The sequence below is a fragment of the Neopelma chrysocephalum genome, unplaced genomic scaffold (assembly GCF_003984885.1).
Source record: "Neopelma chrysocephalum unplaced genomic scaffold, ASM398488v2 Primary Assembly neopelma1_26, whole genome shotgun sequence".
Lineage (NCBI taxonomy): Eukaryota > Metazoa > Chordata > Aves > Passeriformes > Pipridae > Neopelma > Neopelma chrysocephalum.
The window spans coordinates 10958865-10984606 of record NW_020897695.1 but is presented as its reverse complement, the minus strand read 5'-3'; the positions used below and the strand labels follow the sequence as shown (position 1 = coordinate 10984606).

General features: G+C 38.2%; 3 protein-coding genes across 14 annotated transcripts in view; 1 reads left to right on the top strand and 2 right to left on the bottom strand.

Moving 5' to 3' along the window:
- NEK11 (NIMA related kinase 11) overlaps window positions 1-12560 on the bottom strand; it is an 87317-nt gene extending 74757 nt beyond the window's left edge. The window contains exons 1-2 of one of the 2 annotated variants that reach the window (XM_027675531.1): window positions 12163-12560; window positions 8726-8976 (exon numbers count right to left, since the gene is read on the bottom strand). In XM_027675531.1, the coding sequence (XP_027531332.1) occupies window positions 8726-8895 (170 nt within the window). In that variant the 5' untranslated portion in view covers window positions 8896-8976; window positions 12163-12560. The remainder of the gene's footprint in view (window positions 1-8725; window positions 8977-12162) is intronic. The other variant, XM_027675532.1, reaches the window with a different exon arrangement.
- ASTE1 (asteroid homolog 1) lies at window positions 12537-17870 on the top strand. The gene is made up of 4 exons (XM_027675530.1): window positions 12537-13930; window positions 15865-16075; window positions 17049-17235; window positions 17506-17870. The coding sequence occupies exons 1-4, from the start codon at window positions 12617-12619 to the stop codon at window positions 17798-17800; spliced, it is 2007 nt and encodes a 668-aa protein (XP_027531331.1). The 5' UTR covers window positions 12537-12616; the 3' UTR covers window positions 17801-17870.
- Window positions 17547-25742, bottom strand: part of ATP2C1 (ATPase secretory pathway Ca2+ transporting 1) — a 71663-nt gene continuing 63467 nt past the window's right edge. For 8 of the 11 annotated variants that reach the window (XM_027675525.1, XM_027675522.1, XM_027675527.1 and 5 more), the window contains 7 exons: window positions 25293-25440; window positions 24603-24698; window positions 23646-23787; window positions 22621-22751; window positions 19675-19761; window positions 18856-19006; window positions 17547-17685 (listed from right to left, as the gene is read on the bottom strand). In XM_027675525.1, coding sequence (XP_027531326.1) covers window positions 18896-19006; window positions 19675-19761; window positions 22621-22751; window positions 23646-23787; window positions 24603-24698; window positions 25293-25440 — 715 coding nt within the window. In that variant the 3' untranslated portion in view covers window positions 17547-17685; window positions 18856-18895. Of the gene's footprint in view, window positions 17686-18855; window positions 19007-19674; window positions 19762-21905; window positions 22752-23645; window positions 23788-24602; window positions 24699-25292; window positions 25441-25742 lie in introns of those variants that run through there. The other 3 variants (XM_027675519.1, XM_027675518.1, XM_027675528.1) reach the window with 3 other exon arrangements.

Sequence of the window (25742 nt, the reverse complement as noted above, 5' to 3'; positions counted from 1 at the left end):
GGCATAAACCCATTTCAATCCTAAGTATTGGTTAGGATTAATCAAATGCTGAACTTCTTTTGTCATCCCCCTGAACATTACTGATTTACTAGTGAAGCCATAACAGTAGTCAACAACTCCAAAACAGCCTATTCATGTCATTCATGAATATTCATAAACATTGAAACTAATCCCTGAGTTAACCACTAAGAATTTAATCACTATATGAGCACTGTAATATATGTAGATGGATTAAATATAATTTCATTTTCTGAATAAGCACTTTAACTAATTTAACCATGCTTAAATATCTTTGAATGGCAATGAGATTTCTAAAATTTGCAGGTGAAACGGATGATTCACTTTTCCATCATCAAGTCACAATTACAGCACTTACAAATATTTTTCAAGATGCCAAATTTTCAAATGCTCTAACATATGCACTAACACTGAACAGGCCAGCCCATGATGAAAACAGTTTATGGTTATTTGAAAATTAACAGTTCCTAATTAGTATCCCCAAGAAATGTAGAATATATTTTCTGGAACATGAAAGACAATACTGTTGAAATAAGTTAGCTTCAAGGAATACAGCTTATATCATTTTATTCTGCGCTTAGCAAAGTCTCATATATACAAAGCAGCATACTTTTAACTATTTTTGGTCAACCATGCGACAATGTTGGAAAAAAATCTTTGGGTTGCCATCTACATCAATTAAAAGTAACAGAATAAAAGTGAACATTTATTAACAAAGGATGAATTTTCATCCAAAGACACAGTTTTGAAACCTAAATATTTTTTTTCCTAGAAAGAAATGGAAAAATAAAATGTAAATAAATTTATAGCCTATTCATATGTTTCAGCTCTAAATCACATACTGAGAGACTGTGATTGAACTGAAGAAATTTATGTCTAAACAGGAGAATCATTAAAAATTATTATGAGGTACTGACTAAATACCTGTGAATATACTTATTTTTGCAATACTTTATTTTTACATGTTGCATTATCACCATCTACTGTTCATTCAACCTTTTTTCTACAGTTTAGTTTTGTTTAAGAATGTAATTATGTACCATGCTGCCACTAACGTAAGTGGAATTTTAGAGAGAAATCTGACAAGGACTAAATAATTGTTTGTTTTCTTTATCTTTGAAGATTTAATTCCATCAAACATCAAATCATCTAAACCAGGCATTTCTCCATTGCGATTTCATTACCCATCCTTGATACACTTCACTATTAACTACCCTCTTCTAATTAATGTTCCCTTACAAAAAAAAAAAAAGAGACCCCATTACAGAAGTAAAGATTGGATGCAGCATTTTGTTTTCAACCATTTTAATATAATTAAGCGTCTCACAATTGCCATGTTGTAATTCTTCTTGCAGCCTTGGGCTACAGCATCTGCCAAAAAGAATTTTCCTTCTGTTGGAATTAGTTTGAATTTTTAAATTAGTTGTAATTGGAAATTTTGTAGAAAGGCCTTCATATCAACTGATCTATATTCATCAGTTCACAGAAAACAGATTATTTTGAATAACAGGAGTTATGAAAGGAAACCAGACATACTAATAGTCCCTGTAAGAATGCATTCCACAGAAATTCAACTAAAACATTTCCTAATGTAAAATTTAATTGGTTCTTTTGTGAATTTAAATATATTTGCAAGCAGAATTATGTTCCTTTCAATGTTACAAGGATATTTATGTCAACTGTATTGTCCCTTCAGTGGAACTAATTCCCATAAGTAATATAAATACTAACTGCTGCAACTTTAATGAGAAAATTCACTTTTCCTACATGTCTCTTTCCATTGGTCATCTCCTTCAATGTTTATTTCTGATATGCATTCAAGTACCTATAGTACTTGAGGGGAGGGAACAAAAAGATAAAAGCACAGTTTATAGCTTTACAAAAGCATGTTACTAAATAGTCTACAATCAAAGGCAAAGGGAATCAAGCAATGCTGAGGAAAATAACTGCATATATAACATTCACTGCTAGATAAAAATCTTTTAATACTTTTTAGCCTTCCCGAGGATGATACTGCGATCTTAACGATCAGTGAAACGTGCAATTCAAAAATGAAGCAACTAACCAGCAATATTGAAAAGTTATTTTAGAACACATGAAGGACACATCATTGATGTTAAGAGAAACAGTGAACTAGGAATTATATTTGCTAATATGTCACATAAGTATAACCCAAAGAACATAGAAAAAAAATAGGGAAAAATTCACTGATTGTCCAGCAAATCCACAATTCCCCTCACTGCATCAGTTTTCTCATTTCAATGTACTGAATGCAACAAAGAACTGGAGGCTCACTCTGCATGGAAGAAATTACAACATCCTTGATGCAGACAAAAGAAAACACCTTGCCAACAAGGTTAACTTGTGAGAAGATACAGCAGACAGCCATATTCAAATATTTCAATGACATACGGTATCTTTGAGGTAGGTGGCCACAGTTCAACCTAAGTTAATAATACTGCACCTCTCCATTTTCTTATTAAAGCTAGCTTACAAATGCATAAAAACTAAACATCAGTTTCAACAAAATGAATGAGACAGAAGTGATCTCAAGGCATTTGCTTAATTACAAAATCATTAAATTCTTTCTCTGCCATTCACCTCAAAGAAAGGTAATTCACCAATAATGCCTTAAGCACAACTCTCCACCGAAATGAAAGCGCTACTTGTAAACAATTTTCGAAACAATGAACTCAACCATCAGCACCACTCACTGCCTGCACATCAGATCAGAATGTGTTGAGTGCTGCAGCACTGAGTTCCCCGGAGCTCAGCTCTGTGAGGAATGAGATTTATTGTAAACCCAAGTAATATTTCCTTTAAGGCACTCTGCCTCCCACTCACATTTATTAAATTCCTAGTTAGAATCCACCCCAGTTAAATGGACAAATCCCAATAAAAATGAAAAAGTAGGCTACTCAGTCAAAAAAAAGTATACTAGAAGGAGAGCAGTTTAAAAAAAAAAAAAAGAAAAAAGAGAAAAGAAAACCCAATAACAATACAACCAAAGCTCATAAAGATGACTGAGCAGATGTAAAAGTTGTATCAGACATTGCTGCAGAGGATTTCACAGACATCCGTGTTACACAAGCTGAGCGAAGGGTCTCGACATGTTCCAATAATCACCTTTTGATTTCAAAGAAGCCACAGAATGTCAGGTTTTATGCTTTTTGATAATGAGGGAACTAGAAATTTTAACAAAGTAATTGCCTGTGCAAAGGACTACAGCATGGCTGTGGCTTTAAATTGCCAAATCCATCCCCAGCATGGGCAGGGTAAAATCTTGTATCTGTGCTCCAGTGCCAAGCTACCCTGCAGCCCCCACTGGGGGTTCATCTAGCACAAAAAATTTCCAAACTTTCTTACCCTGAGCTCTAAATAAATCATCCCAGGGTGAGATAGTCCATTTCTTGGACTCCTATGTGTTGCAATGATAAATTCTGCTGTGCTACCAATTTTAGCAGAACATCCCTATGCAAAGATGTAGGTGTGTGTATGTTTCTATAGCTTTGTGGTAGCTGTGTAAAAGCATAGCTTTACTGGAGAGAGGAATGCAGAACTGTTGTGGGCTCTAACAGCAGCTCCTGTCTTCTGCACCCATGTTGTACTTCGGCACTGCCACAGTCCCATTCCAAGGCAGGTCTGCAGGTCCTTCACTCCAGGGTCTGAAAGCCTGGAGGAGCTCTACTGTGCAATGCTGGGCCGCAGGAAAAGCTGGGCACTGACAGTGATGCAGGAGGTAGGGACTAAAGCACCTTCCCACACAGTCTCCACTGAGATCTGCTTTGGATGAATCTGGGGTTATCAAACTTGTCTCTGAACCAGTATTGGTCTGTACTAGAAATTATCTGAAACAATTGTGGCCATATCTAGAACTGCCTGCTAATCTTGAAACAAAACATTTACAGTTTCACTCCCTGGCAACCTCCATTTGCATGTGTACTCTTAAAATCAGACACAAGTGCATCAGCCACTGTTACAGAGGTTTCAGCAAGGACTTGGACACTTAGCTCTAGCTCTTGACTCCCCTAGCTTTGCTCACAGAATATGAAAGTCACGCTTGGCCACTCAAGCGGAAATCTCATGAAGGCTAATTCCTCAAACTGCTCTAGCTAAATCCACAAGGCCTCTCTGTCAATGCTTTTATCATCTCTTATTTGGGGCCAAGCATGACTGTACACCTCAGCAGCCATGGCAGCTCTGCTGACGCACAGCAGCTGACCTTACACGAAGCAGCACAGGACACGTGACTGAAGCGAGCAAGGGATGGTTCGCTAAGAAAAGCTTATTTAAAAATTAGCAGCAATCAAAGAAGGTCCTACAGGAAATGCACCTTTGATTAGTTTTCAAGGAGACCGTGAATATCTATTTACAAATCTAAGATGTCCTGATGGATTCCAGTTTTCATTTCTAGTTTTTGTTATTAAATGAGGGAGAAGAAAAAAGGAAAGCAGTGCAATTAGATGAACATGCACACGACAAACTGGCAGGGAGTAATTTGCTACTGTTTTAATCAATTCAGTAGCAAATGACCATTCCCTTGGAATACCTTCAGAGAAGCAAACAGGCAGCAAACACAAGAATTTGACAACACAGCAATCTGCTGATTGTTGCTTGGATATTCATAAGTTACAAATCCCTTCCACCTTTAGATTTTATTTCATTTGTTATAAGAAGTCATAAATAATTGAAAGTCACATGATGAATTATTCAGCTAAGTGCACAGTTTCCAAGGAATCATAGCATGAGTCTGGATTAATGCTCTAATGCAAGTCAGATGCAGAAGTTGAGCTGACACCCCACAGTTACCACACAGTAGAGCAGTCCAGGGAGTTTGGCACTTGTCAGCGTGTGCTTTCCACCACAGGGACACCTAAGTACCTTGTGAATATTTATGAACGAGAAGTCCCTATTGCCTACTGTGTACTTCAGCTGCTTGCCCATACAAGGTTATGAATTAGCGAAACTTAACCCAGAGCTTCCCTTGGCACAATTGATTAGGACATTCATTATCTCTAAGTGATGGCACTGTCCTTCAAGATTACTGCTGAACTTAAATCTCTTTAAGATTTAACCATAATTACCTGTAAGAATTAGCTGATAAGCTACTCGGGGGGGGACTGGGATAGAAGCGCCTGCAGGGACTACTGTTTGTTGTAAAAATGCTGGTACAATCCTGCTACTTTCTCTACACAAATCAAGTAATCTAACTGTTTTGTGTAGGTCTAGGTCCATGATGTTCAGAAACAAATAAATATCAAATAATACACAAACCAAGGCATCCTGTGTAAACTGGAACTAAGAAGCTTGCTTTTGTACAGATGTGTCTCTTGTATTTAACTGAATTTAGGGTCTAAGATGATATAAATTCTGACTATAGTTTCCTCCAAAACTGGGGAAAATTGATAATCTCTCTCCTGTGTAGATTGTCTAGTACATGAGAAACTTCATTCACAGTGAAGACCCTCCCAGGTTCTGGCCCTTCTCTTTTGAGGACATTGATTTTGGTCTCTACTCTGCTGCCTGTTTTCAAGTTGCAGGGACTTCTGAGATATTTAACCCTTTGTCATATTCCATGAGAATCATCCCAACAGGATCAAAAGCTCTCGTAGAAGATGTTCAGTGGAAGGAATAACCTACTACACAAACATGGAAGACAGAAGTCATCTTCCCTAGTCATAAATCTGAAATGAAAAACTTGCACTTTTCTTTTTAGGAAATTGTCATGAAACTCAGAAAAGTTATTAATCACATCTACACTAAGCAGATACCTCAAAATGAGGTAATTGCAATCCCTAAGTCTAACAGCCAGTCTGAAATAACCCCAAAATGGCACTATCTCAATCCAGAATACTAATCACTGGTTTGGTTTTCTCCCTCTCTACCATGGATAATACTGAATCATAGAATATCCTAAGCTGGAAGGGACTCACAAAGGTCATCTTGTGCAACTCCTGGCTCTGCACAGAATAGCCCCGAGAATCACACCATGTATCTGGGAGCATTGTCCAAACAGTTCTTGAACTCTGGCAGGCTTGGTGCTATGACCACTTCCCTAGGGAGCCTCTTCCAGTGCTCAACCACTCTCTGAGGGAAGACCCTTTTCCTAGTATACAATCCAAACCTCCCATGACACAGTTTCATGGTGTTAGGTCCTGTCACTGGTCACCACAGCAAAGAGATCAGTGTCTGCCCCTCTGCTTCCCCTCATAAAAAAGTTGTAGACTGCAATGAGTTCTCCCTTCAGTCTCCTCCAGGTTGAACAAACCAAGTGACCTCAGCCACTCCTCATACAACTCCCCCTCTTGACCCTTCACCATCTTCATGGCCCTAAAAATACTTGGAAATATACCTTGGAGAAACATAAATACTATCAATACAAACAGAAAACTTATTGTTCACTAAACTTACACGGGATCAGAAACTAAGCAAGCACATTGGAGAATATGCAAGGACTTGTAACAATTATTTTCTAAAGGAAAACACAGTTCCATGACACAAGATGTGTTGTATGACTAGGGATTTTCTTGGCTTAGACAGTTGGGAAGTCAATAATCCCATCCATACACAGAACTGGAGATAAGCATGAAGCAGGCGTGTACTTCTTAGAGAGGTGAGCATTGTTGGCCTGAGCAGCTCTGAGTTTTATGTGAAGTAAGTCTGTTAACTTGAGGCATGCCCCAAAAAATCAACGGTCTCTCCCTTCCAGATGAAGCAACTCTATGGATAACACTTCACTCACTACAGGTATGATCCTAGAGGGGTAGCAAAGTACAAGGCATGACCCAAAACTATTTCTAGAATCATGCAAAAGCTTTGCTCAGCATATATGAAATTACATGACAACCATTGTTAGTCTCTGCCTTAGCTTCTTCTGTAGACATTGCACTAAGGGAAAACTGAAAAGATATCCCTGAATGGCTTCTGTACAAATATCCAAGATGTCACCTTTCTTGGGAATTTGTTTCCTTATTATTTATTCCTATTCTTATTATTTCTTCCTATTCACAGTGCTTTAGATTAGAGCAATATTCAGGAAACTATCTGTGGCTGAGTTCATGCTGCACATAATATTTGTCTCAACACGTTCTAGATCATCACCAAAACAATAAAAATAGACTTCTAATTCTGCTGAGGTCACAATTGCATTGTTTGGGGTTTGTTCTGTCAAAATGCCTTCAGAGTTGTATTAAGCACTTGCTCTTTTTAAAGAGTAAGAGCCATAGCCACCTAAATTTTCATTCAAAAGTATATATATAACAGAAGCAGTAAATATACAGTTCCATAACAGATTATTTTCTGATTTGCAAGTCGTACTGAGAATGTGATTTCCATCATAATTTACCACCTAAAACCAGTATTTACAAATAGAAGAAAGTGACTACACTCCAGCTCATTATGCTACCTGCGTTTTCAAGTTCATCTGGGACAGTATTTGTGCCATCTATTGGCACAGACGTGATAGAAATTTGAGGGGATCCGCTCGCCATCCTACTTTCGAGGCGCCGAAGGAATGAACTGTGATACGCGAGCACCACCTAGTGATCAATAGCTGAACTAGAGCATCACACCAGCAATTGGGCTTGTTAAATCCTGTTGTATTTATATTGTACTGGGGTCACAAAAAGAGACTGACTTAAAAAAAAAGAAAAGTCACTTGATATTCGGTCTCTGTCCTGAAGGTAGCAGAGGACACACTCAGGCTCATCCCTAACAAAACACAGACATGAAAGGCTGCAGGTAGTGAATGTTTGCTCAAGACAATCACTCAAAATTCTTAAGAAAAAAAATATAGAAATAGCTACTTAAAGGATAAGTGCACATTCCTTGGTTTTGAGGTTTGGCAGCTTGTGCTATAGCAGCAAATGTGTGAAGACCCACATTTCACTACGCTGTTAATATTCTAAGAATGCGTGCAGTAACAGCTGATTTCTGAAGCATTAAAAACAAAAACATCATGTTCATGAAGATAGATATGCATTGGATGAAAGGCAAATGCCCAGCACATCCGTAAGTGTTCTATAAAAAAAAGAACTTCAAGAACTGAGTTCATTTATAAATTACAAAGACCTCAAAAATAAACTATACAATCATATTATACACATGTATTTTATGTATTCACATAATTAGGAAATGATAACTTATAAATTATAAACCTTTAAGCCTTTAGCAAACAGTTTTGTTACAAAGAAGAAGAGCAACTTTGTGAAAACGGGCATGTACCTTTGCCCTGCTTCTTGTCAGGACAGTGATAAAATTTACCTTGGTTCTATGTAAACGCAAGTGTCTTCTCTGCAGTTAATCTTACATTAGCAACCTGTGCAAGGTATGACACTGAGAAATAGGTATGTTACATATATTTTTACTAGTTTTATTATTTTTTAACAAAGCTTCAGAGGTGTACATCAATATGGAGATAAGGGTCTGACTTTTTTTATCTATTTCCACTCTCACCATGCAAAAACAAATGAAAAAGGGCTTAGATAAAAGCACAGTAAAACAGATAGATTGGATAAACTATATCAAACAAAACCAGATTGAGTTGGAATGTTGAGTCAGCATAAAATCTGCTTTTACCTTATATCCTCACTAAAGTTAAACAGTGTAACACCAAACAGAGATGAGACACAAATACAAAGAAAAACATCCACAGTGCAAGAAATATGTTGCAAAATTTTTATTTAAAGCATGTGAAGGCTTTACTTACAATTCTTCTCCTTGTTTTGCTTTTCTGTCAGAAACCAAATACACACTTCCAAAGCTCCCATTGCCAAGTTTCCTCTGAATAGTGTATCTTCTTGCAATCACTGCATCTTGGCAAGCAGAATTAAATCTGGCAACAGCGACGTGCTTAGCAGTTTCTTGAAATTTCAGCATTTCTCAGTGTAGCAAAAACTACACAAATTTCTCTAGAATGTAGCTTTCAAATCCCTTTTCTATGGATGTTCACAGAAATCACTTGAAACAGAAAAAAAATTGATTTGTCAATGTATTACTCTTACTAAACTTGTCATTTAATTCTATGGCAGCGCTTATAGTGCTTAGCTGGCACCAAACCACAAATTAAGTAGAATTGCTAGCTGCTAAGCTCTGGGCAGCAGACTTGATAACCAAACTACAAATACTGTAGATGTGACATAGTCAGGCTCCCTCTAAAACAACCTTAAATTAACTCACTGAACTGATAACGTAGGGGAAATGACATGCAGGTGCTTATTGAAAAGCACAAGTGCTTTTTGCAATGACAACTACAGCTGTATTTCACCTGACAATTCCCCTAGATGTGGCAACTCTTCCTCAATACCTGTCTTTATACCACCACAGTACCCGACACCAAAAATATCTGTGTTTCAGGATAAAAGTTTCAAGATTTTTGTATATACTGAAGCATAACCTCCACCCATAATTTGAGTTCTCTCCCATCAACAACTCCTAAGCTGTTTCAAGTGCTCTTTCACTTATCCCTCAGATTTCACCATCTGTTTCAGTGCTGACCTCACAGCTTCTCTGTGACTCAGTGATACCTTCTGCAAATTAGAGTTTTGTGGCTACAAGCCTACAAGACTTTCAATATAACCCAATCCTTCCAAAAGTTCTTAATTTCTCCTCTGCCATGTCCTTTCATGACCCACCTTTCTAACAATCTAGCTTTGGTTTGGAATTCTTGTCTAATTGAAGTCCTAATTCTACAAACAGAGGGACTGCAAAGGCAAACCTCTAGTGTTTCTATGGTTTTCAATAACTGAACATGAGTTTAGAGTAACTTTGTTTACTCAACCTTCCTCATTGCAGATGATAAAGGGTAGGTGTTTCACTGCATATAATACAACAATATTGCTTTCATTACCTTGTCTTTATATAATGCTACCTGAGTCATTTATGCCTGAGGATCCTTTGGAACAAAGAAAGATATTGCAAGATCAGTGTTAATACTACTATCTGTCAGCGCTGCCTGAGCTCCAATGCAGCGTGCCCACGCTAGGCTTGTTCACCATTTCATTTTAAGGTGAAGGCAAGCACATAAAAATGCACCTTTTTTTCATCATTTTGGAAGAACAAAGACAAATTGTTTAATTTTAAAAGTTATATAACTTTAGGTTCCAAGTCACCGGCTTCTCTTCCGAACAAATGCAGAGCCTAAATTAAGATTACAAATTTGTATCTTGCAACAACAAACTCTGAGTGTGTGTACGTGTATATGTGTAAGAACCTATTTTAATACCCATCTGCTGACCTGCTGTCACACTGTGCCCAGAAGCCTGACATTGCACTGTCACTATGCTATAAAACAGATAAACTTTAGTTACTACAAGACATATTAATAATGCAAATCCTGTATGTTTTTTGAACTAAAGCACTCCCAATATTTTTTCTTTATTCTCTTTCAGACACTGACAAAAATTTTGAAATGCAAATGCTAAAGAAAGAATGTCAGCTGTCTCTGAAATCTGTCTGAAGAAACATAAACATAAACATTGAGGTGTGGAGAAGGAGAGGGCAGGAAGATGAACTCCATAAAATATTACATTGCCAGTTCTAGGAAGTTTACATAATATTTTCATTTACTATTTTCCTAGTTGCTGTTTTATGCATGCCTTCATAAATGCCTTTTGAAATAACTACACTTAGAAAAACTGCTGAGCTATCTATACCTATTTTTCGAGAGAAGAGTCACTTGGCACAGCTCACCTTCTAATTTTCATACTTCCTTGGGCCCTAGGAATATATCACAATCCTTTACACCACAATATCACACTTAAGATCAAGTAGCCCATTGAATGTAACTTCTGTGCCTCTCACCACCTACTCTATGCTTCAATTCCCCTCTCTATATAATAATAGTAACTTTGTGAAATGCTTTGATATCTACTGCTGAATAGTGTTATAAGACAGGAGACAGTGATTGCCATTGGGGCATGACAGGCACATTTCAGTGGCACAGAAAGGGTGGATTAAAAGAAATACCCTGTATGAGTCAATTGACTGACTCAACCATAAGACTGACTGATACTTCAAGAAGTACATGTATCCGTAGCCTCTCCTACCTCACTCAAACCTTTAGCCCAACCTTCCTTGTATTTCCCACCAGTGTCCATCTCCTCCCACTGAGCAGGTATTTCCCAAGCAGCAGCATCAATTGCTTCATTAAAGTTCAGAACAACTGAAGATAACTCAAAGAAATCAACTCCTAAGCTCCCTTTTCCTCAAAAATCCCAGTATACCCTATTCAGTAACACTGGTAAAAAGTTTATGTTCTAAATTTTGTCCCACCCACCCACCACCACCAAGTCCCATCCCAGAGTCTGGCAGACTGCTGACACCAACCAAAATAAAGCAATGACGTTTTCTGGATCACTTTTTTTTAAAAATACTTTCTTCCTTGGCTAGAGTTAAATCTTCCTTTTTGTGTTGCAAGCTAAAGGGAAGTTGTTGTTTAGGGTTTCATAGTTTCACCTAAGCATGCTAAGCACAAAGCACCTCAACTTCTTCCCTTTCTTAGTTTATTTATGAAAGATTAACCTTCTGGTTTCTTTAGCAACAGTTAACATACTCTGACAATTTCTGCTTCCAAGATAAACCCTTCTTTGCCAATCAAGGCCATTTTCCAGTTCTATCCAGTTTTCTTTTTATTCCTTAAGAACCACTATGCTACATCAACATTTGCCAACTCCCACCACCTGCAGCACAAATTCCAGAGTTTTTACATTTAAACTCTAAATAGTCTCAGTACTTACTACTTTGAATTTTTTCCTGCCAGTGACTTCACTGGCCTGCTCCTTTAAATGTTTTGGAAAATTAAAAAAAATCAGATTTTCCTTGTTTTTTCTTTCATTAAAAAACAAAAAAACCCAAAACCAAACTAAAACACTTCTTAATCCTGACTCCATTATTATTTTCGGCAACATCTTTATAAACTTACCCAAGCCTAAAGTAACATCATTTCATTTGGCTTTGCTTTTAACTGACAGGTTTTTATCCAGAGAAAGGATAATTAAGATTTTATTAGTAGTGCCAGTAGCAAAGGAGCTTGAGGGTGATGGTAAAACAAGGTCAAATGTACTGGACTATCAAAGAAGATTTTTAGTATCTGACGCACATCCGGGAAGCCGAGATTCCCTAGGATAACCTGAGAGATGTTATTACCTTGTTAAAAAACCGTGTAAGACTCAAAACGCACGTTCCGAGGGTCGCCCGGCCCCCCTCACACAGAGGGGCGACGGCGGCGTGCCCTCACTCCGTCCCCTTTCCTCACCCCTCCGGGACAGGTGGGACTCCTCAGGACCCACGGGCAGGTATCCCACCTTCCCACCGCTTCCTGCCGATTCAGCGCCCGGCCCCGACGGCTGGGACTACGGTCCCTCTGGGTCCCCCGACTCCTTTCGGGCCGCCTCGGGACAGGCAGATCGCCGGAGACACAGAACACCCCCACCCCGCCCCGCCCCGCCCCTCTCCCGGTGCGGAGAGCTGTGTTTGCGGCTCCGTCGCTAGGAGACGGCGCGCACGCGCCCGAGAGCGGCCGGGCGGGAAGAGAGAGGAAAAGGAAGCGGATCTGGGAGCGGAGGGCTGCGCGTGTCGGTCTTGCACCGCTTCCGGCGCAATGGGCGTCCAGGGTCTGACGGGCTTCGTGGAGGAGCGCGGCGTGTTCTTCACCGAGCTGCGGGTGCGGGACACCAAGCTGGTCATCGACGGCAGCAGCCTCTACCACCGCCTCTGCTTCGCCCCCGCCGCCGACTTCCGACGCGGCGGCGACTACGGCGCCTTCGCCGCGGCCGTGCGCGACTTCTTCGGCATCCTGCGGTCCTGCCGCGTCGCCCCGTTCGTGGTGCTGGACGGCGGGCGCGGCGCCGAGGACAGGAAGCTGCCCACGCTGCGGGGCCGCGCCGCCGAGCAGCTGCGGGCGGCGCACGGGCTGTCCCGCGGGGCCGGCGGCTGCCTGGCGCCGCTGCTGACCCGCGAAGCCTTCGTGCAGGCGCTGGGCCGGCTCGGCGTGCCCTTCGTGCAGTGCTTCGCCGAGGCCGACCGGGAGATCGCCACGCTGGCCAACAGCTGGGGCTGCCCCGTCCTCTCCCTCGACAGCGACTTCTGCGTCTTCGACCTGGCAGGCGGGTACTGCCCGCTGTCCCACTTCCAGTGGGAGAGCGTGTGCGCCGGGGAGGGGCCGCAGGGATGCTACGTGCCCGCGCGCTGCTACTCCGTGGACCGGTTCTGCAGGCACTTCGGCCGCCTGAACAAGAGCCTGCTCCCACTCTTCGCCGTCATGAACGGGAACGACTACATGGACCTGGCAGCTCTGGAGGCGTTCTTCAGCAAGGTCCGTCTGCCGAGGGGCTGCGCGGCGGGGAAGGGCGGGAAGCACCTCCGCCTCCAGGGGCTCCTGAACTGGCTGTCGCAGTTTGCAGAGCCCACCGAGGCCGTCGAGAATGTGCTGAAATACCTTAAGAAACATCAGAGGGAAGAAATAAGGGAGCTTCTGTGCACTTCAATGGAGGATTACACTCCGTCTGATGTGAATCTTGAAAACTTCTTTCAGAATGGAAGGTACGAATGCGAGGCTGCCAGGAAAGCAGACGTACCACAGTGGGTACTTGATGCTTTGGCAAAAGGTAAGCTGGCCCCATTCATCATCAATGCCCTGATACTAAGAAGTACCTTCCTCCGCGTTCAGGTGGAGAACATGCAGAGACCGAGCGCTCATAGCGCAGCTTTGCCCATCCGACAAGTTATCTATGGACTGCTCCTGAGGGTATGTCAAAATAATGAAGCTGCTTCTTCAAATAAGCAGACCCACGAGCTGCCCGTTGTATGTGAATTTGACAGATGCCAAAAGACAATTAAAAAAACATTTGTTCAAGCAGCAAGCCTACCCACAGATTTTTGTGATGATCGTTTTCCTTTGGACAAGTTAATAGAGGTAAATGGTTGTCACAACAGATCACGGTTAACAGTGTTTCACGAGTGACAAAAGTAGTTGGGACTCATGTTTGCCAGCTGGTCGCTAAATGTGATGTCTGAACTAAGCCACCTCAGTAAGTAACTACTTCCTACAGAGGTACCTGTGATATTTAAGAAGCTACATAGATTGTCTTTATCTCCTCTTCCTGCCTCCCTTCAAGTGTACCAAGATAAATGATATGAAAAGTTACTGTTTGTATATGTAGTACTCCCTAAATTTTCTATTCTAGGCCTTTATTTCATCCTATGGATTTTGTTACACTAATACTTGCTTTTATAATGATAGGAAGGAACTCAGTTTCATGTCACTTAGAAAAGTCCAATTTAACACTACAAAACTTACTTTGTATTTGATCAAGCTATGGATGTGTCAGAGCAATGTTCTGAAACAAAATCTGACCCATGCCTTTTTCTAAAAATCATCATTATTTCATGTGTGCATCTAGCAGCTGCCCAGCAGTTTTACCTGCCCCAGGTATGCTCCTGCTAAAGTGAACCCCTACTGCTTGCCAGACAGAGCAGAAGAGCACCTGAAAAACAGCTGGAACCAAAGGAAAGCTGTACTAGGCTAGTTCCCATCACCAGTAGGAATTCTGTATATTTAAATTCTAACGATTAAGACTGTAATTCTTGCCATGTTGGAAAGTAATCTCCCGTTCCCAAAGTTGCATAATAGGTTTTGTATGCAGTAATTTCTGCAACATGTAGAAATACAGTCTGTGTCTTTTAATTCTGCATAGTTAAGCCACATGCTCTATCCATTCTGGTGTTCAGATCAACTGTTATAACACGTTTCTGTGTGTGGCCAGTGCTGGATGTTTTTATCACTTGCTGGTGGCTATTTTGTAAAGGAACCGAGACTATCACTGCTACGCCCATTAAATGCTACAGACAGCTATGGATCCAAAGGCCTACATACAGGTTATTTTATGCAGGTTATTGGTACAGGCCTTTTAAACGAGCATTATGCAACACTTAAGGTTTTGAAAAATCATGTATTGGGATTATAAGAGACATTAATGACACCTTACGTTGACCTTGGTATGTGTGCTGTTTGTTTAATGGATTTGAGCTTCTGCTATTACAGCTTTCCTTACTAAATATATGGAAATTATCAATTGAACAGAAGGTTAAAAGAAGAAATGTTATTCTGCATTGAAAGTGCTCTAGACAAAACTGACTTCAGTTTCTCTTCTGCCATGGGGATGTCTGCCTGAGAGTAGGCAAAACAATCCTGATCAAGGTTTACAAAGCATTTGAATTATAATTGAACAGCCTGCTGCGATTCTACTGCATGCATGAAGTTAGGGGCACAGTTTATAACATTTAACTTCCAGAAGTTAAATTGCACAACAAAGAGGGAACATGTGCTAGGAATTAATACGCTGCAGGTGAAAAATGCAAGCTTCACACTTAGATTTCACTGTGATTATAGGTAAGCATGTTTTCAACATATTAAGAACAGAGATCACCATTACATCTTACAATGCAAGGATAACTTCTAAGAATGAAGGTTTTATATATATATATATGTATGTATGTTTTCCATAATTTTAATGCATTATGGTTACAAGATTTCCAAACAGTTATGGAATATATGGAATATATAAAGATATGAAGACTTTGAAACCTCTCAAAATCTCACTTCATGCAATTCTAAAAGATTACTTTTATCTTTCTACCTGGCATTTAATGGTGTAGTTTTTAAAGTTTTAAGTAATATTTAAAAAATATTTCCTGTTCGGAATATCTATGAAACTTAAATATTTTTTATCAAAAATCTGAAGTGCTAGCTAGTTTAACCAGATATGTATTTGCCTTTTGAAAACTGCTCACAACAAATAAAGTCTCTTACCTTTATTTTTCCACTCCAATTTTTAAATTTATTTTCAGATGTCCACGTCATGCCGTCAGATGCTTTTGCTAGAGACTCTAGGAGTGAAAATGAGTTTCCTAGAATCTATCCCAAATCACTTACAACTCCCTGTTGCTGTAACATGTTACTGGATACGTTGTTCAGAACCAAAAGTTAAGTTGCATCAATTAAAGGCTTTACTTCTAATGATAGTATCTGGAGAACTGCACAGGATAAACGATGATCCAGGTATGTCTCCAAAGAATACAGTTTCAGGTGTTCAGCTACTACAAAAATCTGTACCATAATTAATTTTTCCTGCTTACGGTGAGGTGTCCAAATTTAGATGAATTAGCACTGAATTACACTATATCCTGAGGTGTCACATTCTCCGCATTGATATGTGCAGAGAAATAGTGCTAACCCTCAATATAACATTTTATATAAGTAAAACAGTACTTTGCCACCTTGTAAAATTAATTTGCATTTATAAATGCTTTTCTTAGGACTAAATATTAATTTAGATATAAAAGTTACAAAAAATAAGCTTAACATCCTTGTGCATCCTACTATTGAAGCATTCCATTTTTTATTTTCCTCTGAGTTTTTCTCAAATCCTCTGTACTTAATAATGCTGAGTTGCCCGGGTACACTTTATCTACCTGTGAATTGCAAATTTGAAAGTACTAAATTATCACAGAAATTGCTTCAGTAATATTTATGCCTATTAGAGTTATGGTGACATGTGCTCCAGCAGTCCTTCATTTGATGGCAAAGATGATGCATGCTATGGTTATGCAGTTTCTTTAGGTTCTAGTTTATGGAAACCAGGCTGACAGGTTTCCAAGTGGGTTGGAGTGAGATGGGAAGCTTGTTTGGATTTGATCACACAGAATTACAGCTGCAACTGGATTGGGAAAGACCTCTGAGATAATCAAGTCCAACCTTGGTAATGGTAGACTTGATCCCCTCACAGCCCAGTCTGGCAAATTACCTAACAAACAGAATTCCTGACTTCACAATTCTCATGGATATTCATACTTGAATTTTTACACAATGTTATGTCTTAAAATTAAGTTTGACCCATTTGAAAACATTACTAATGCTTCCTGAATTAGAACCAGAGGTTTGAAGACCCTATACATAGCAGATATCTTTTGTACTGTTCACAGCAGAACATTTATTTCCATGTCATTTTTTATTTATAACCTATATCCCACAGTCTTACGTGCTGAAGATGACAGTATTGCATATAACGAATTTCTAAAATGGAAGCAAAAGAAATTGCAAAATAACGACTTTGATTTAGATGCTGCACACAGTTTTTGCCAGTGGCAGTGCTGTCTTCAGATGGGATTGTATCTCAACCAGCTACTTTGCACTCCTCTCTCTGAACCAGACCTAAGTAGGTAAGGATGTTTCAGAGATCTGCTTTCCACATAACCCCTGATGGAATATGTTCACATGTTGTTTTATTTTGTGTCAAACTCCTTTGGCCAGTTGTCCTACATTTGAACTCCCTTCTTTAAAGCAATTAATACAGAGAAAAATGTAGCATAGGTGTCCCTTAGGCTTGACTGTTGGATACTGTATGCATTTGTGTTGTTTCATTAAGCAACATGTTTCTGTACCTGTCAAAATGCAATTCTAAATGAAGATTCTCTCCTTCCTTTGAGCAGGCTTTACACTGGGACCCTTGTGCACAGACTGTATCAAGAGCTTAAATCAACACCTTCAGTGGAAAATCTGTTTATTTTATCTCCAAAAATGACTCGGCTTTATCTGCTTTTGTTAAATGCAGTGGAGTCAACTGTATCTCCAGAATTCTTTCAGAAGACAACCAAGACTAGATCAGACTCCTGTAAGAAGAAGAAAGCATCTAATAAGAAAAGAACAGCCACCAAGTGTGCAACACCAGAAAATCTGCATTTTTGCAGTGTTAATAGGTTTGCATCATTGGAAGTGGATGACTGAAAGCATTATTCCTGGAATAAATTCTAATGCCATGCCGATGAAAGAAATTACATTAAAATATGTGACCATATTGGAATTTGCTGTGCTGTTTTCACACAAGATCCTGATGCAATCTTTACCAAAAATCTTGCTTCAGGGGATTTTTTATTCACCTTTTGTAACTTACATTCATATAAAAGAGATGCTATATAAAAGCTGTGTTTTGTTTTTCTTTAAAGTATCAGTCTAATTGAAAATGAGAGCAAAGTTGTTCAGCATTTCAAAGCTGGACTAATTTTGAAGAATTCTTTTCCTGCACATTTATAGTTGGCTCTGCCCCATATCTCTGAACACTTCTCCTTTCCAAAAAATCCAGAAGTTTTGTTTGAGGAATACAGTGATTATAGTCTTACAGATGAGATTGAAATGGAAATTGCCAAGTTTAAAAATATTGTAAAATCAGCCTTTACACGTAGAGTGCTTGTACTTTGAGGGAGAGCTAGCTTTACTCAGTGACAACTGAGTATTATAGGTACTGACTTGTACTCAGGGACAAACTTCAGGTTCTATTCCTTCCAATGTGACATGGTTAAACAAAGGGTTACACACACACACAAAGCTGTCACATGGGAGCAAGTTTCTGAAGGTTTGCTAATTCCAAGTAATTGTCACAGTAATTATGTACAATCTTCTGCCATTAACAAACTGTTGTCACTCTTCTTTCTATAATCCCTTTATTAAAACAGCAGACTTGTTTTGACTCCCCTGATGTACACTAATTACTTGACAAACCCTTACTATCAACGTGGTAATACTGAAAAACAATTTATAATTAAAAAGCAAAATCCTACATCATCAGTATTTTTCAGTGCTTTGCATTAGCAAACTTTTCAGCATATTTAATCAATTTACATAAATGCTTTTCTTATAAAACTATTGGTTTTCCAGTGTCTTCCTCATGTAAAATCTAATTACTACATTTCTGTTTTTTTCTCAAGAATCCACATACCTTTTTTCTTACATTTAGGAAAATCATGATTTCCACCTTTCACGATTAAAGTGTTTCCATTACTTACCAGAATTCTAACTTGCTTCTTGCGTTGTCTGCTCAAGTTTTCAGTCCTGTTTATGCTCCCTATCACATCTGTTCACATGGAAGTAACTCACTAGATCTTGGGACTTACAGGAAAGATCTCTGACACCATGCAGCTGAATCTCGACACTGCCCTAATATAGTCAATAAGAAAATAATAAATCTATAAGATGTTACATTAATGAGAAAACTGGTTTTGAGATACAGTCTGTCATAGCAAGATTTGTTTCAGTACAAAAGCTGCTACTTGCTAAACTACCAGCAGATGGCAGCTACACTCAACCACACCGCAAGTTACTAGAACTAAGTAGATTTCTCTTTGCAGCAGCCTACAGCATCGCATCTCCATCAGACAATTTTAAATAAAAGTTGAAAGGGACTAAATTTAAAAATCTTGATTTTACTAACTAAAACTTAAATCTTTAATTGTCCAAATCATCCTCATCCATTATGATCCCATGTGTTTTATTTTACCAAGCTTGTAATTCCTTACAGTTCTTAATCATCAGAAATAGTCACATGTAAAATAAGTCCTAAGTATAAAAATACAGCCATGTTTGATTCCACTTTGTTAGTGATGTGAGAAGAGAGATCTTAATTTACTTTGAATCCCATTCTGAAAAACTGCTGTAGATCATAAAAATTCTTGAGACTTTCTGAGAAGTGGTATCTTCAATTAGACAGTTCAGAAGACTGGGATAAGATCAAATACTCCACTTTCAGATAAAAACACTGCTATGACCACACAACATTTTAAGAATACTTTTGAGAATGCTGACTCAATGATTAAGAATTACTGTACCGGAAATGTGTTCTCAATGCAGAATTCAGCTGTTCTTTGTTGCTGATGAAATGACTTACACCTCATTGCAAACACCAATCCTGTATGCTGAAGAAAATAATTACTGATTCTAGTGCTACTAGGCAGAATTTTAATCAAGTGTTAGTTTTCCTTTTTGACTCATTATAGGTTCTCCAACTTATTTGGAAGAAAAATAAAAAATAAAGGGCCTTTACTTATTAAAACGGAAACGTTCTTTATTCCATGTTTCAGTAAAAGCAAGTAAATTCCTTGGTTGTCGCCTATTTTCACCCCACAAGAAATACCTCCTCATTTTTGTGGAAAGTTCTCACTATTGATTCAACTGCTCTGCAGAAAAATCTCTCAAACGTGCTGTGAGGTGGTAATGAACCACAAGGAGAGCCAAATCAATGGCAATGGAATTCAGTCCAAGCAATTTTTACAAATAATGACATTGAGCTTGATTTATTACTTGTATTTCATCTTCCATTAGAAAACACAGCACCAAAACTTTTGGCATATTTAAACTGAATTGCATTCAATTAAATCCACCCCCAAGAAGGCAAAACTGTCCATAGGAGACTGACATTTTATTTCTTGTCTAGACTGACACACCTTATTCAGAAAGTAAGACTTGTGCTGGGAAAGGCATACTTCATAACTCCTTTGTTTAAAAACTAGACAACGACAATTCCAAGAGAAGACAACAATTTGGCATCATCTGCACTTCTGTACTTATCTAGACTTCTGGGGCTCCAAGATAAAGAGCAGTGCACAAAGCAGTCAAATCCCACCGAAGAATATCGACCACAAGTTAAGACTTACTATGTGAAAGGTATAGTTACTGTGCTTTCTCAAAACCGAAGTTTATTGAAGAGATTCTTCATCAGCATGCACAGTCAATCTGTACTATCTATCTTTATTGATGAATACTAAGGATCTTATTAATAAAGTGTTCTGAAATTGTACTGGAATACTTAACACCCTACAATATTGAAGAGCTACAGCCCCACTTGCCACAGACAGTTAACAACTGTCAAATCTGTTCAGCTTCGGAAAGGCAGAACTGATGTAAATAAGAAACTTCTGCTTGAAGACACAAAAGCATTTCTGTAAGAAGTCATCTTGTTCGGGCCCCACCAGCTCAGCAGTTCACTTAACAACCCACGGGAAGAGATGAGCACCACATGCTGGGGTCTTTGTCTTTACACAATCAGATCTCCAGCACATGGTTAGTCCAGGTAATATGTGCATATTGAGCAGGCCCAGGGGCAGGCAGAGCAATGGATGAATTGCATGTGTAAAGCAGTCTCAGTGGTGCACTCATGCCCTGATTCCTGACCAAGTCTGGGAATCTCCAAAGGCAAAAAGAAGAGAACAATTAAAACAACATATTAGCAGAAAAATTCATACAGCACTTGCCAAACTGCCAAACTGTTTTCCATGAACTCCCCTCATTCTGAGCATGGTATGTGGGGCAAGTCACAATGGTAAGAGCAGAAATATTCCAGTGCCTATTTCCAACAATTCCTCATCAACTGACAAGATAACAATCATGACAGCATGGTCCAGAGCCAATGCCACTGCCACACTTGCAGGCTACAGTGAGGAAAGATGCATATGCACATGTTTACAAGCAAAAGAGATACCACTGTGTCTTTGACTCCCTCTAGAGATCTCAGACATCCTCTTTTCAAGATTCCCTAGATGATAGTTCCTTGCATTTCCTCAAAGGATGATGAGAAGACACTGATGACAACAGCTACAAGACTATTTTGAGGAATAAAACTATTTCCAATTAGTGAATATGAGAGTATTCAGACATCGTAATAAATTAAAGATACTTTTAACACGTCAAGACACAAATCTATTATCATGCTTTTCTAGGCATAAAAGTAATTCCGTAGGTTAAAATTTAAAGTTACATTACCAATAAAAAGTTATTTTTATGAACAGGGTGGAAGAAGGAAGGAAAATGAAGCTTCTTTCAAAGAGGGGTGGGGGTTTTTTGCCACTAGAGTAAGGAGTATTGCATTAATTTTCTTATTCAGTACACTACAAATAATTTCAATAACTACTGTCTTATAATCACTCAACTGATCTAAGAGTCATATGTTAAAGGAAGTACGGAACGAGACATGAAACAAAGCCTGTATCTACAATTCTATCAAAACAAGCATGCTCATCTGGTGTAAAATGCCAGTATCTTTTAAAACAAAGAGACAACACACTTATAAGAAATGCAAACATTTACTTCAAATTGCAGTATAGGCTTTTCAATCACAGAAAAAGAAAAGAAAAACAGTGATCCAACAGCGGTCACATCCTGTGCAAAAAAAAAAAAACCAAAAAACCAAACTTGGAATACAAAAGAACTGTAGCACAAGGTACTTGAGCCGCTTACACATTGCAGGATAAAGTAAATAAATACAGTAGCTAGAATATGGCACTCTTGTGACAGACTCTAAACCCAGTGGAATGCCTCTGAAATATTTTTATCCTTGTATTAGTAGCAAAGTCCCACCACCAGAAAAGTAGAATAGTACAATGCTTTAAATAAAAACAAACTAAAATATTTATATCTAAGAGAAGGATTTTACACAGTTATATCTTTTAAGTGCAGAAAATGGGACTTGGGCTTAGATCTTTCTTTAAATTAATCCCTACCCCCACCCCCCACCCTGCAATACCATTCAATCTCAAAAGTAAATTTATGTTTGAGGAAAAATGTTACCAAAGTTGCATAATTTCATTTGTTACTTCCACAGCTGGAAGTTAAATTCTAAACAGTCTTGACACATGAAGTTCGTCATTAGCCAGTGAAACAAAGGACTTGTCAAAAGCCCTCAGGATTTCTTTATCCTCCAAATATTGTTTTGCTTTCTCCTACATCTTTAGACAGCAATCGCTAAGTTTGCAAACAAAAGAATGCAATATGCATCATACATCAAGAAAAGACGAAGTTGACGAAGAAGAACTTCCACGTTTCTGGATCTTTTCCTTGCTTCTTTCAAACTTCTTTATTATCTCAGTCACTATGCACACAGAGGAAGTGAGTCCCAGAAGAAACAGTAAATCTGGAAGAGATAATTAGCCTTTTTTAAAATTGCTATTTAAGGCTGAGGAAAGACGTAGAAAAGAACAAGACTTTCAAATTTTCTCCCAATCACTGGGTAAGTTCAGGAGAAATGAAACAAGATTCAACGTTTTGCAGGAACTGAAGACTGACATGCATAGTTTATGCACAAACCATAAGTACAGGCATGATATTACAAGCTTTTAAAGTATTTCATAACCTTATTTTTATTATTATTATTTTATTATTAACTTAATTCTGAAAAAAATTAACATAATCAGAAATTATGCTACAATAAAAAGAATTATGAAAATACATGTATTTCATTACAACAATTTAACTGCAGAAAACCATAAAAGTAATAAACCTAAGTCGTAATGAGTCCAACACCATTATGTATCTATAGCTTCTTAAAATCCCCATGTTTATTTACCCTATGACAATGCAGTTGATAATAACGGATGGGGATTTCTAAATAAGGGGTTTATATTCGGAGAAAAAACTTGTGACACAGCAAAATTAACGGTGCTCAAAAAAACTACAAAGCATATAACGTTGCCTGCAACAAAATTTATATTAAAAAGCCCATTATAAATAAGCAGCTAAAAATTTAAGAACACAGTGATCAGTTGGGTACTATATGCATTTAAATCATGGTTCCCAAAGAAAATATCTAAAAGGATTTAAAAAAAAAAACAAAAAACCAAAAACAAAAAGCAAGAAAACCCCAAACCAATGAAACAAGCAAACCCCAAAAAACCCCCCACACAAACCAACAAGAGTCAGCAGAATTTGTATTCCTGTTGTATGCAAACAGCCAGAAAGTGCTCCAATCACCTAACACATTTATAAATTAATTCTTAATGTACAGTTTTGAAAAGGGAACTGTTCTTACCCAAGACACTCAAGCTCTCTGTTTGAAAAACCTTCTGAAGTGGAGGAAAGTAAATGACCAATAACTGCCCCATTATAGACCCAAGGACAGCATAGCAGAACATTTTGTTACTGCAAAGTCCAATCTCAAACACAGATTTTGTCTGTAAAAAAAGTAATATGTTACACTGTACATGTAATCTTAATTATCTTGACAAGAAAATAATTTGTAATTACAATTTCTTTTCATCCAGACTTTTAGAAAAAAATGTAAAATACTATTGTTGACCTCTTAGTTAAACCAGAACAAGTTCTTGAACAGGTTAATTGCATTTTCTCCCTGGTAAACAGAGTACAAGTCTTGTCTTCATAGTCAACAACTTGCATATTGAGCTCACTTTTCTGCAACTACAGTGCATTAGAAAAAGGTTCCCCCTATACTAGAAGGAAGGTTTTTTTGGTGGTCTGACAATTCTTATCAGAAAACAGACTGCAAATTCAGAGTAAATGTAGTAATGTATACTAGCACAAAATTTCAGACTTTCCTTAAAACAAAAAAATATAGAGAGAACAGTTTAAAAAAAATTTTCCTTGGACTATGGTTTAGGATTATAAAATATAAACTATAAAAGCTAAGGCCTTCAAGAAATTTCAGATTCTGATAAGGTAAGAAAACCCACCAAGTCTACACAACACTATAAAGAACCATAACACTTCAGCTTTTAATAACAATTTCCTTGCTTCTGTCAGGACAGAAGCATTACTACTAGCTCTGCACAATGTAAACAAATTAAGTAACCTACCTTATCTGTAATTTAAGAAGTCCTACCTACTAAATACATGAAACTCTGAAGCTTAATAGCAGATGTGAAGTAAATCTACAGGAGAACATTTGAAACAAACATAGCAAGATCTTCCCTCAAAGAAAGTTGTGCATATTGTGTAAATACTGTGTAAATGGACAATAAGAATCACTTACCTGAGATCTAGAACTCAAAGCATTGAACATATCAAAAAATACAAAACAGGTGAAAGTCATGGTTGTATCTCGAGGTGTTATTACATTGTCTCTTAACTGCCAACAAAAGAAAATTAAATGGCTTTAGCATGCTTTATATCTGCCACAATTAAACAAAGTTATTACAGTAATTCAAGTTCTACTGGCTAGGAAATTAAAACAAAAGTGACTTGTTTGCTCCAAGTTGATTTAATAAATCATACAGCAAAAATTACACACTTGTAACTTATAACAATTTGTAATTCTGAACTATGATTAAATGAAGTCTCATGGCCAACATTTATGCAAGCACATAGAATAGCAAGAATTCTATGATGCTCTATCAAAAGTTCAAACAACATTTTTCTCTACTGGGAAAAGTCAAATGGTTGTTTCATAACAGTCTGGCTAGAAGATTTGTACAATTACTTCATATGGGCCAAAGTTTGGGACCTGGAAAAGTCTGTGTTAAACTAGAGATTGGGGAATAAAACTGTGTTTCTCATTTCAACAACTGTTTTGAAAATCTTCCTCTTTAATCTGCTAGTATTAAATAAGCCTGGGCAAAAATTACAACTAGGTTCACATTAATTCTGAATTCTAAGTGCTGATATAAAAAGGATTGCTTTCAAATTAGGTTGTTATTGCTTAAGTTTTGCACTTTTGTCATACCTCTCTCCAGAAGACGAACAGTGTTCCGCACACGATAATTATTGATGAAACCAGGATTTTAACAATCAGGTTTTTGGTCAAAATGCTGTCCTTCAAATTTCTTGGAGGCTTTCGAATAATATCTTTATCCACAGGCTCCACCCCAAGGCTTACAATTAAAAGAATATCTTACATTTTTATCATCATAAAAATAATTCACGGCTTCTAACTAGATTTTCTGAGTTGGAAGAAAGAGGATTTATTACTATTTCCACTCCATATCTCCCACCACCATCTACCTGCAGTGAAGAGGGTCAGAGGAAGACCCCAGAGGGAAGCCAAAACCCTGCCTGCAAGTTTCATGGGCATATCCACCAATCTTTGGGTATCCCTGCTGCCCCCATAATATTGTTAGTCACTAAAGCAAACCAAATGGAATTAACATAGAACCACACTGCAAACATTGTAATT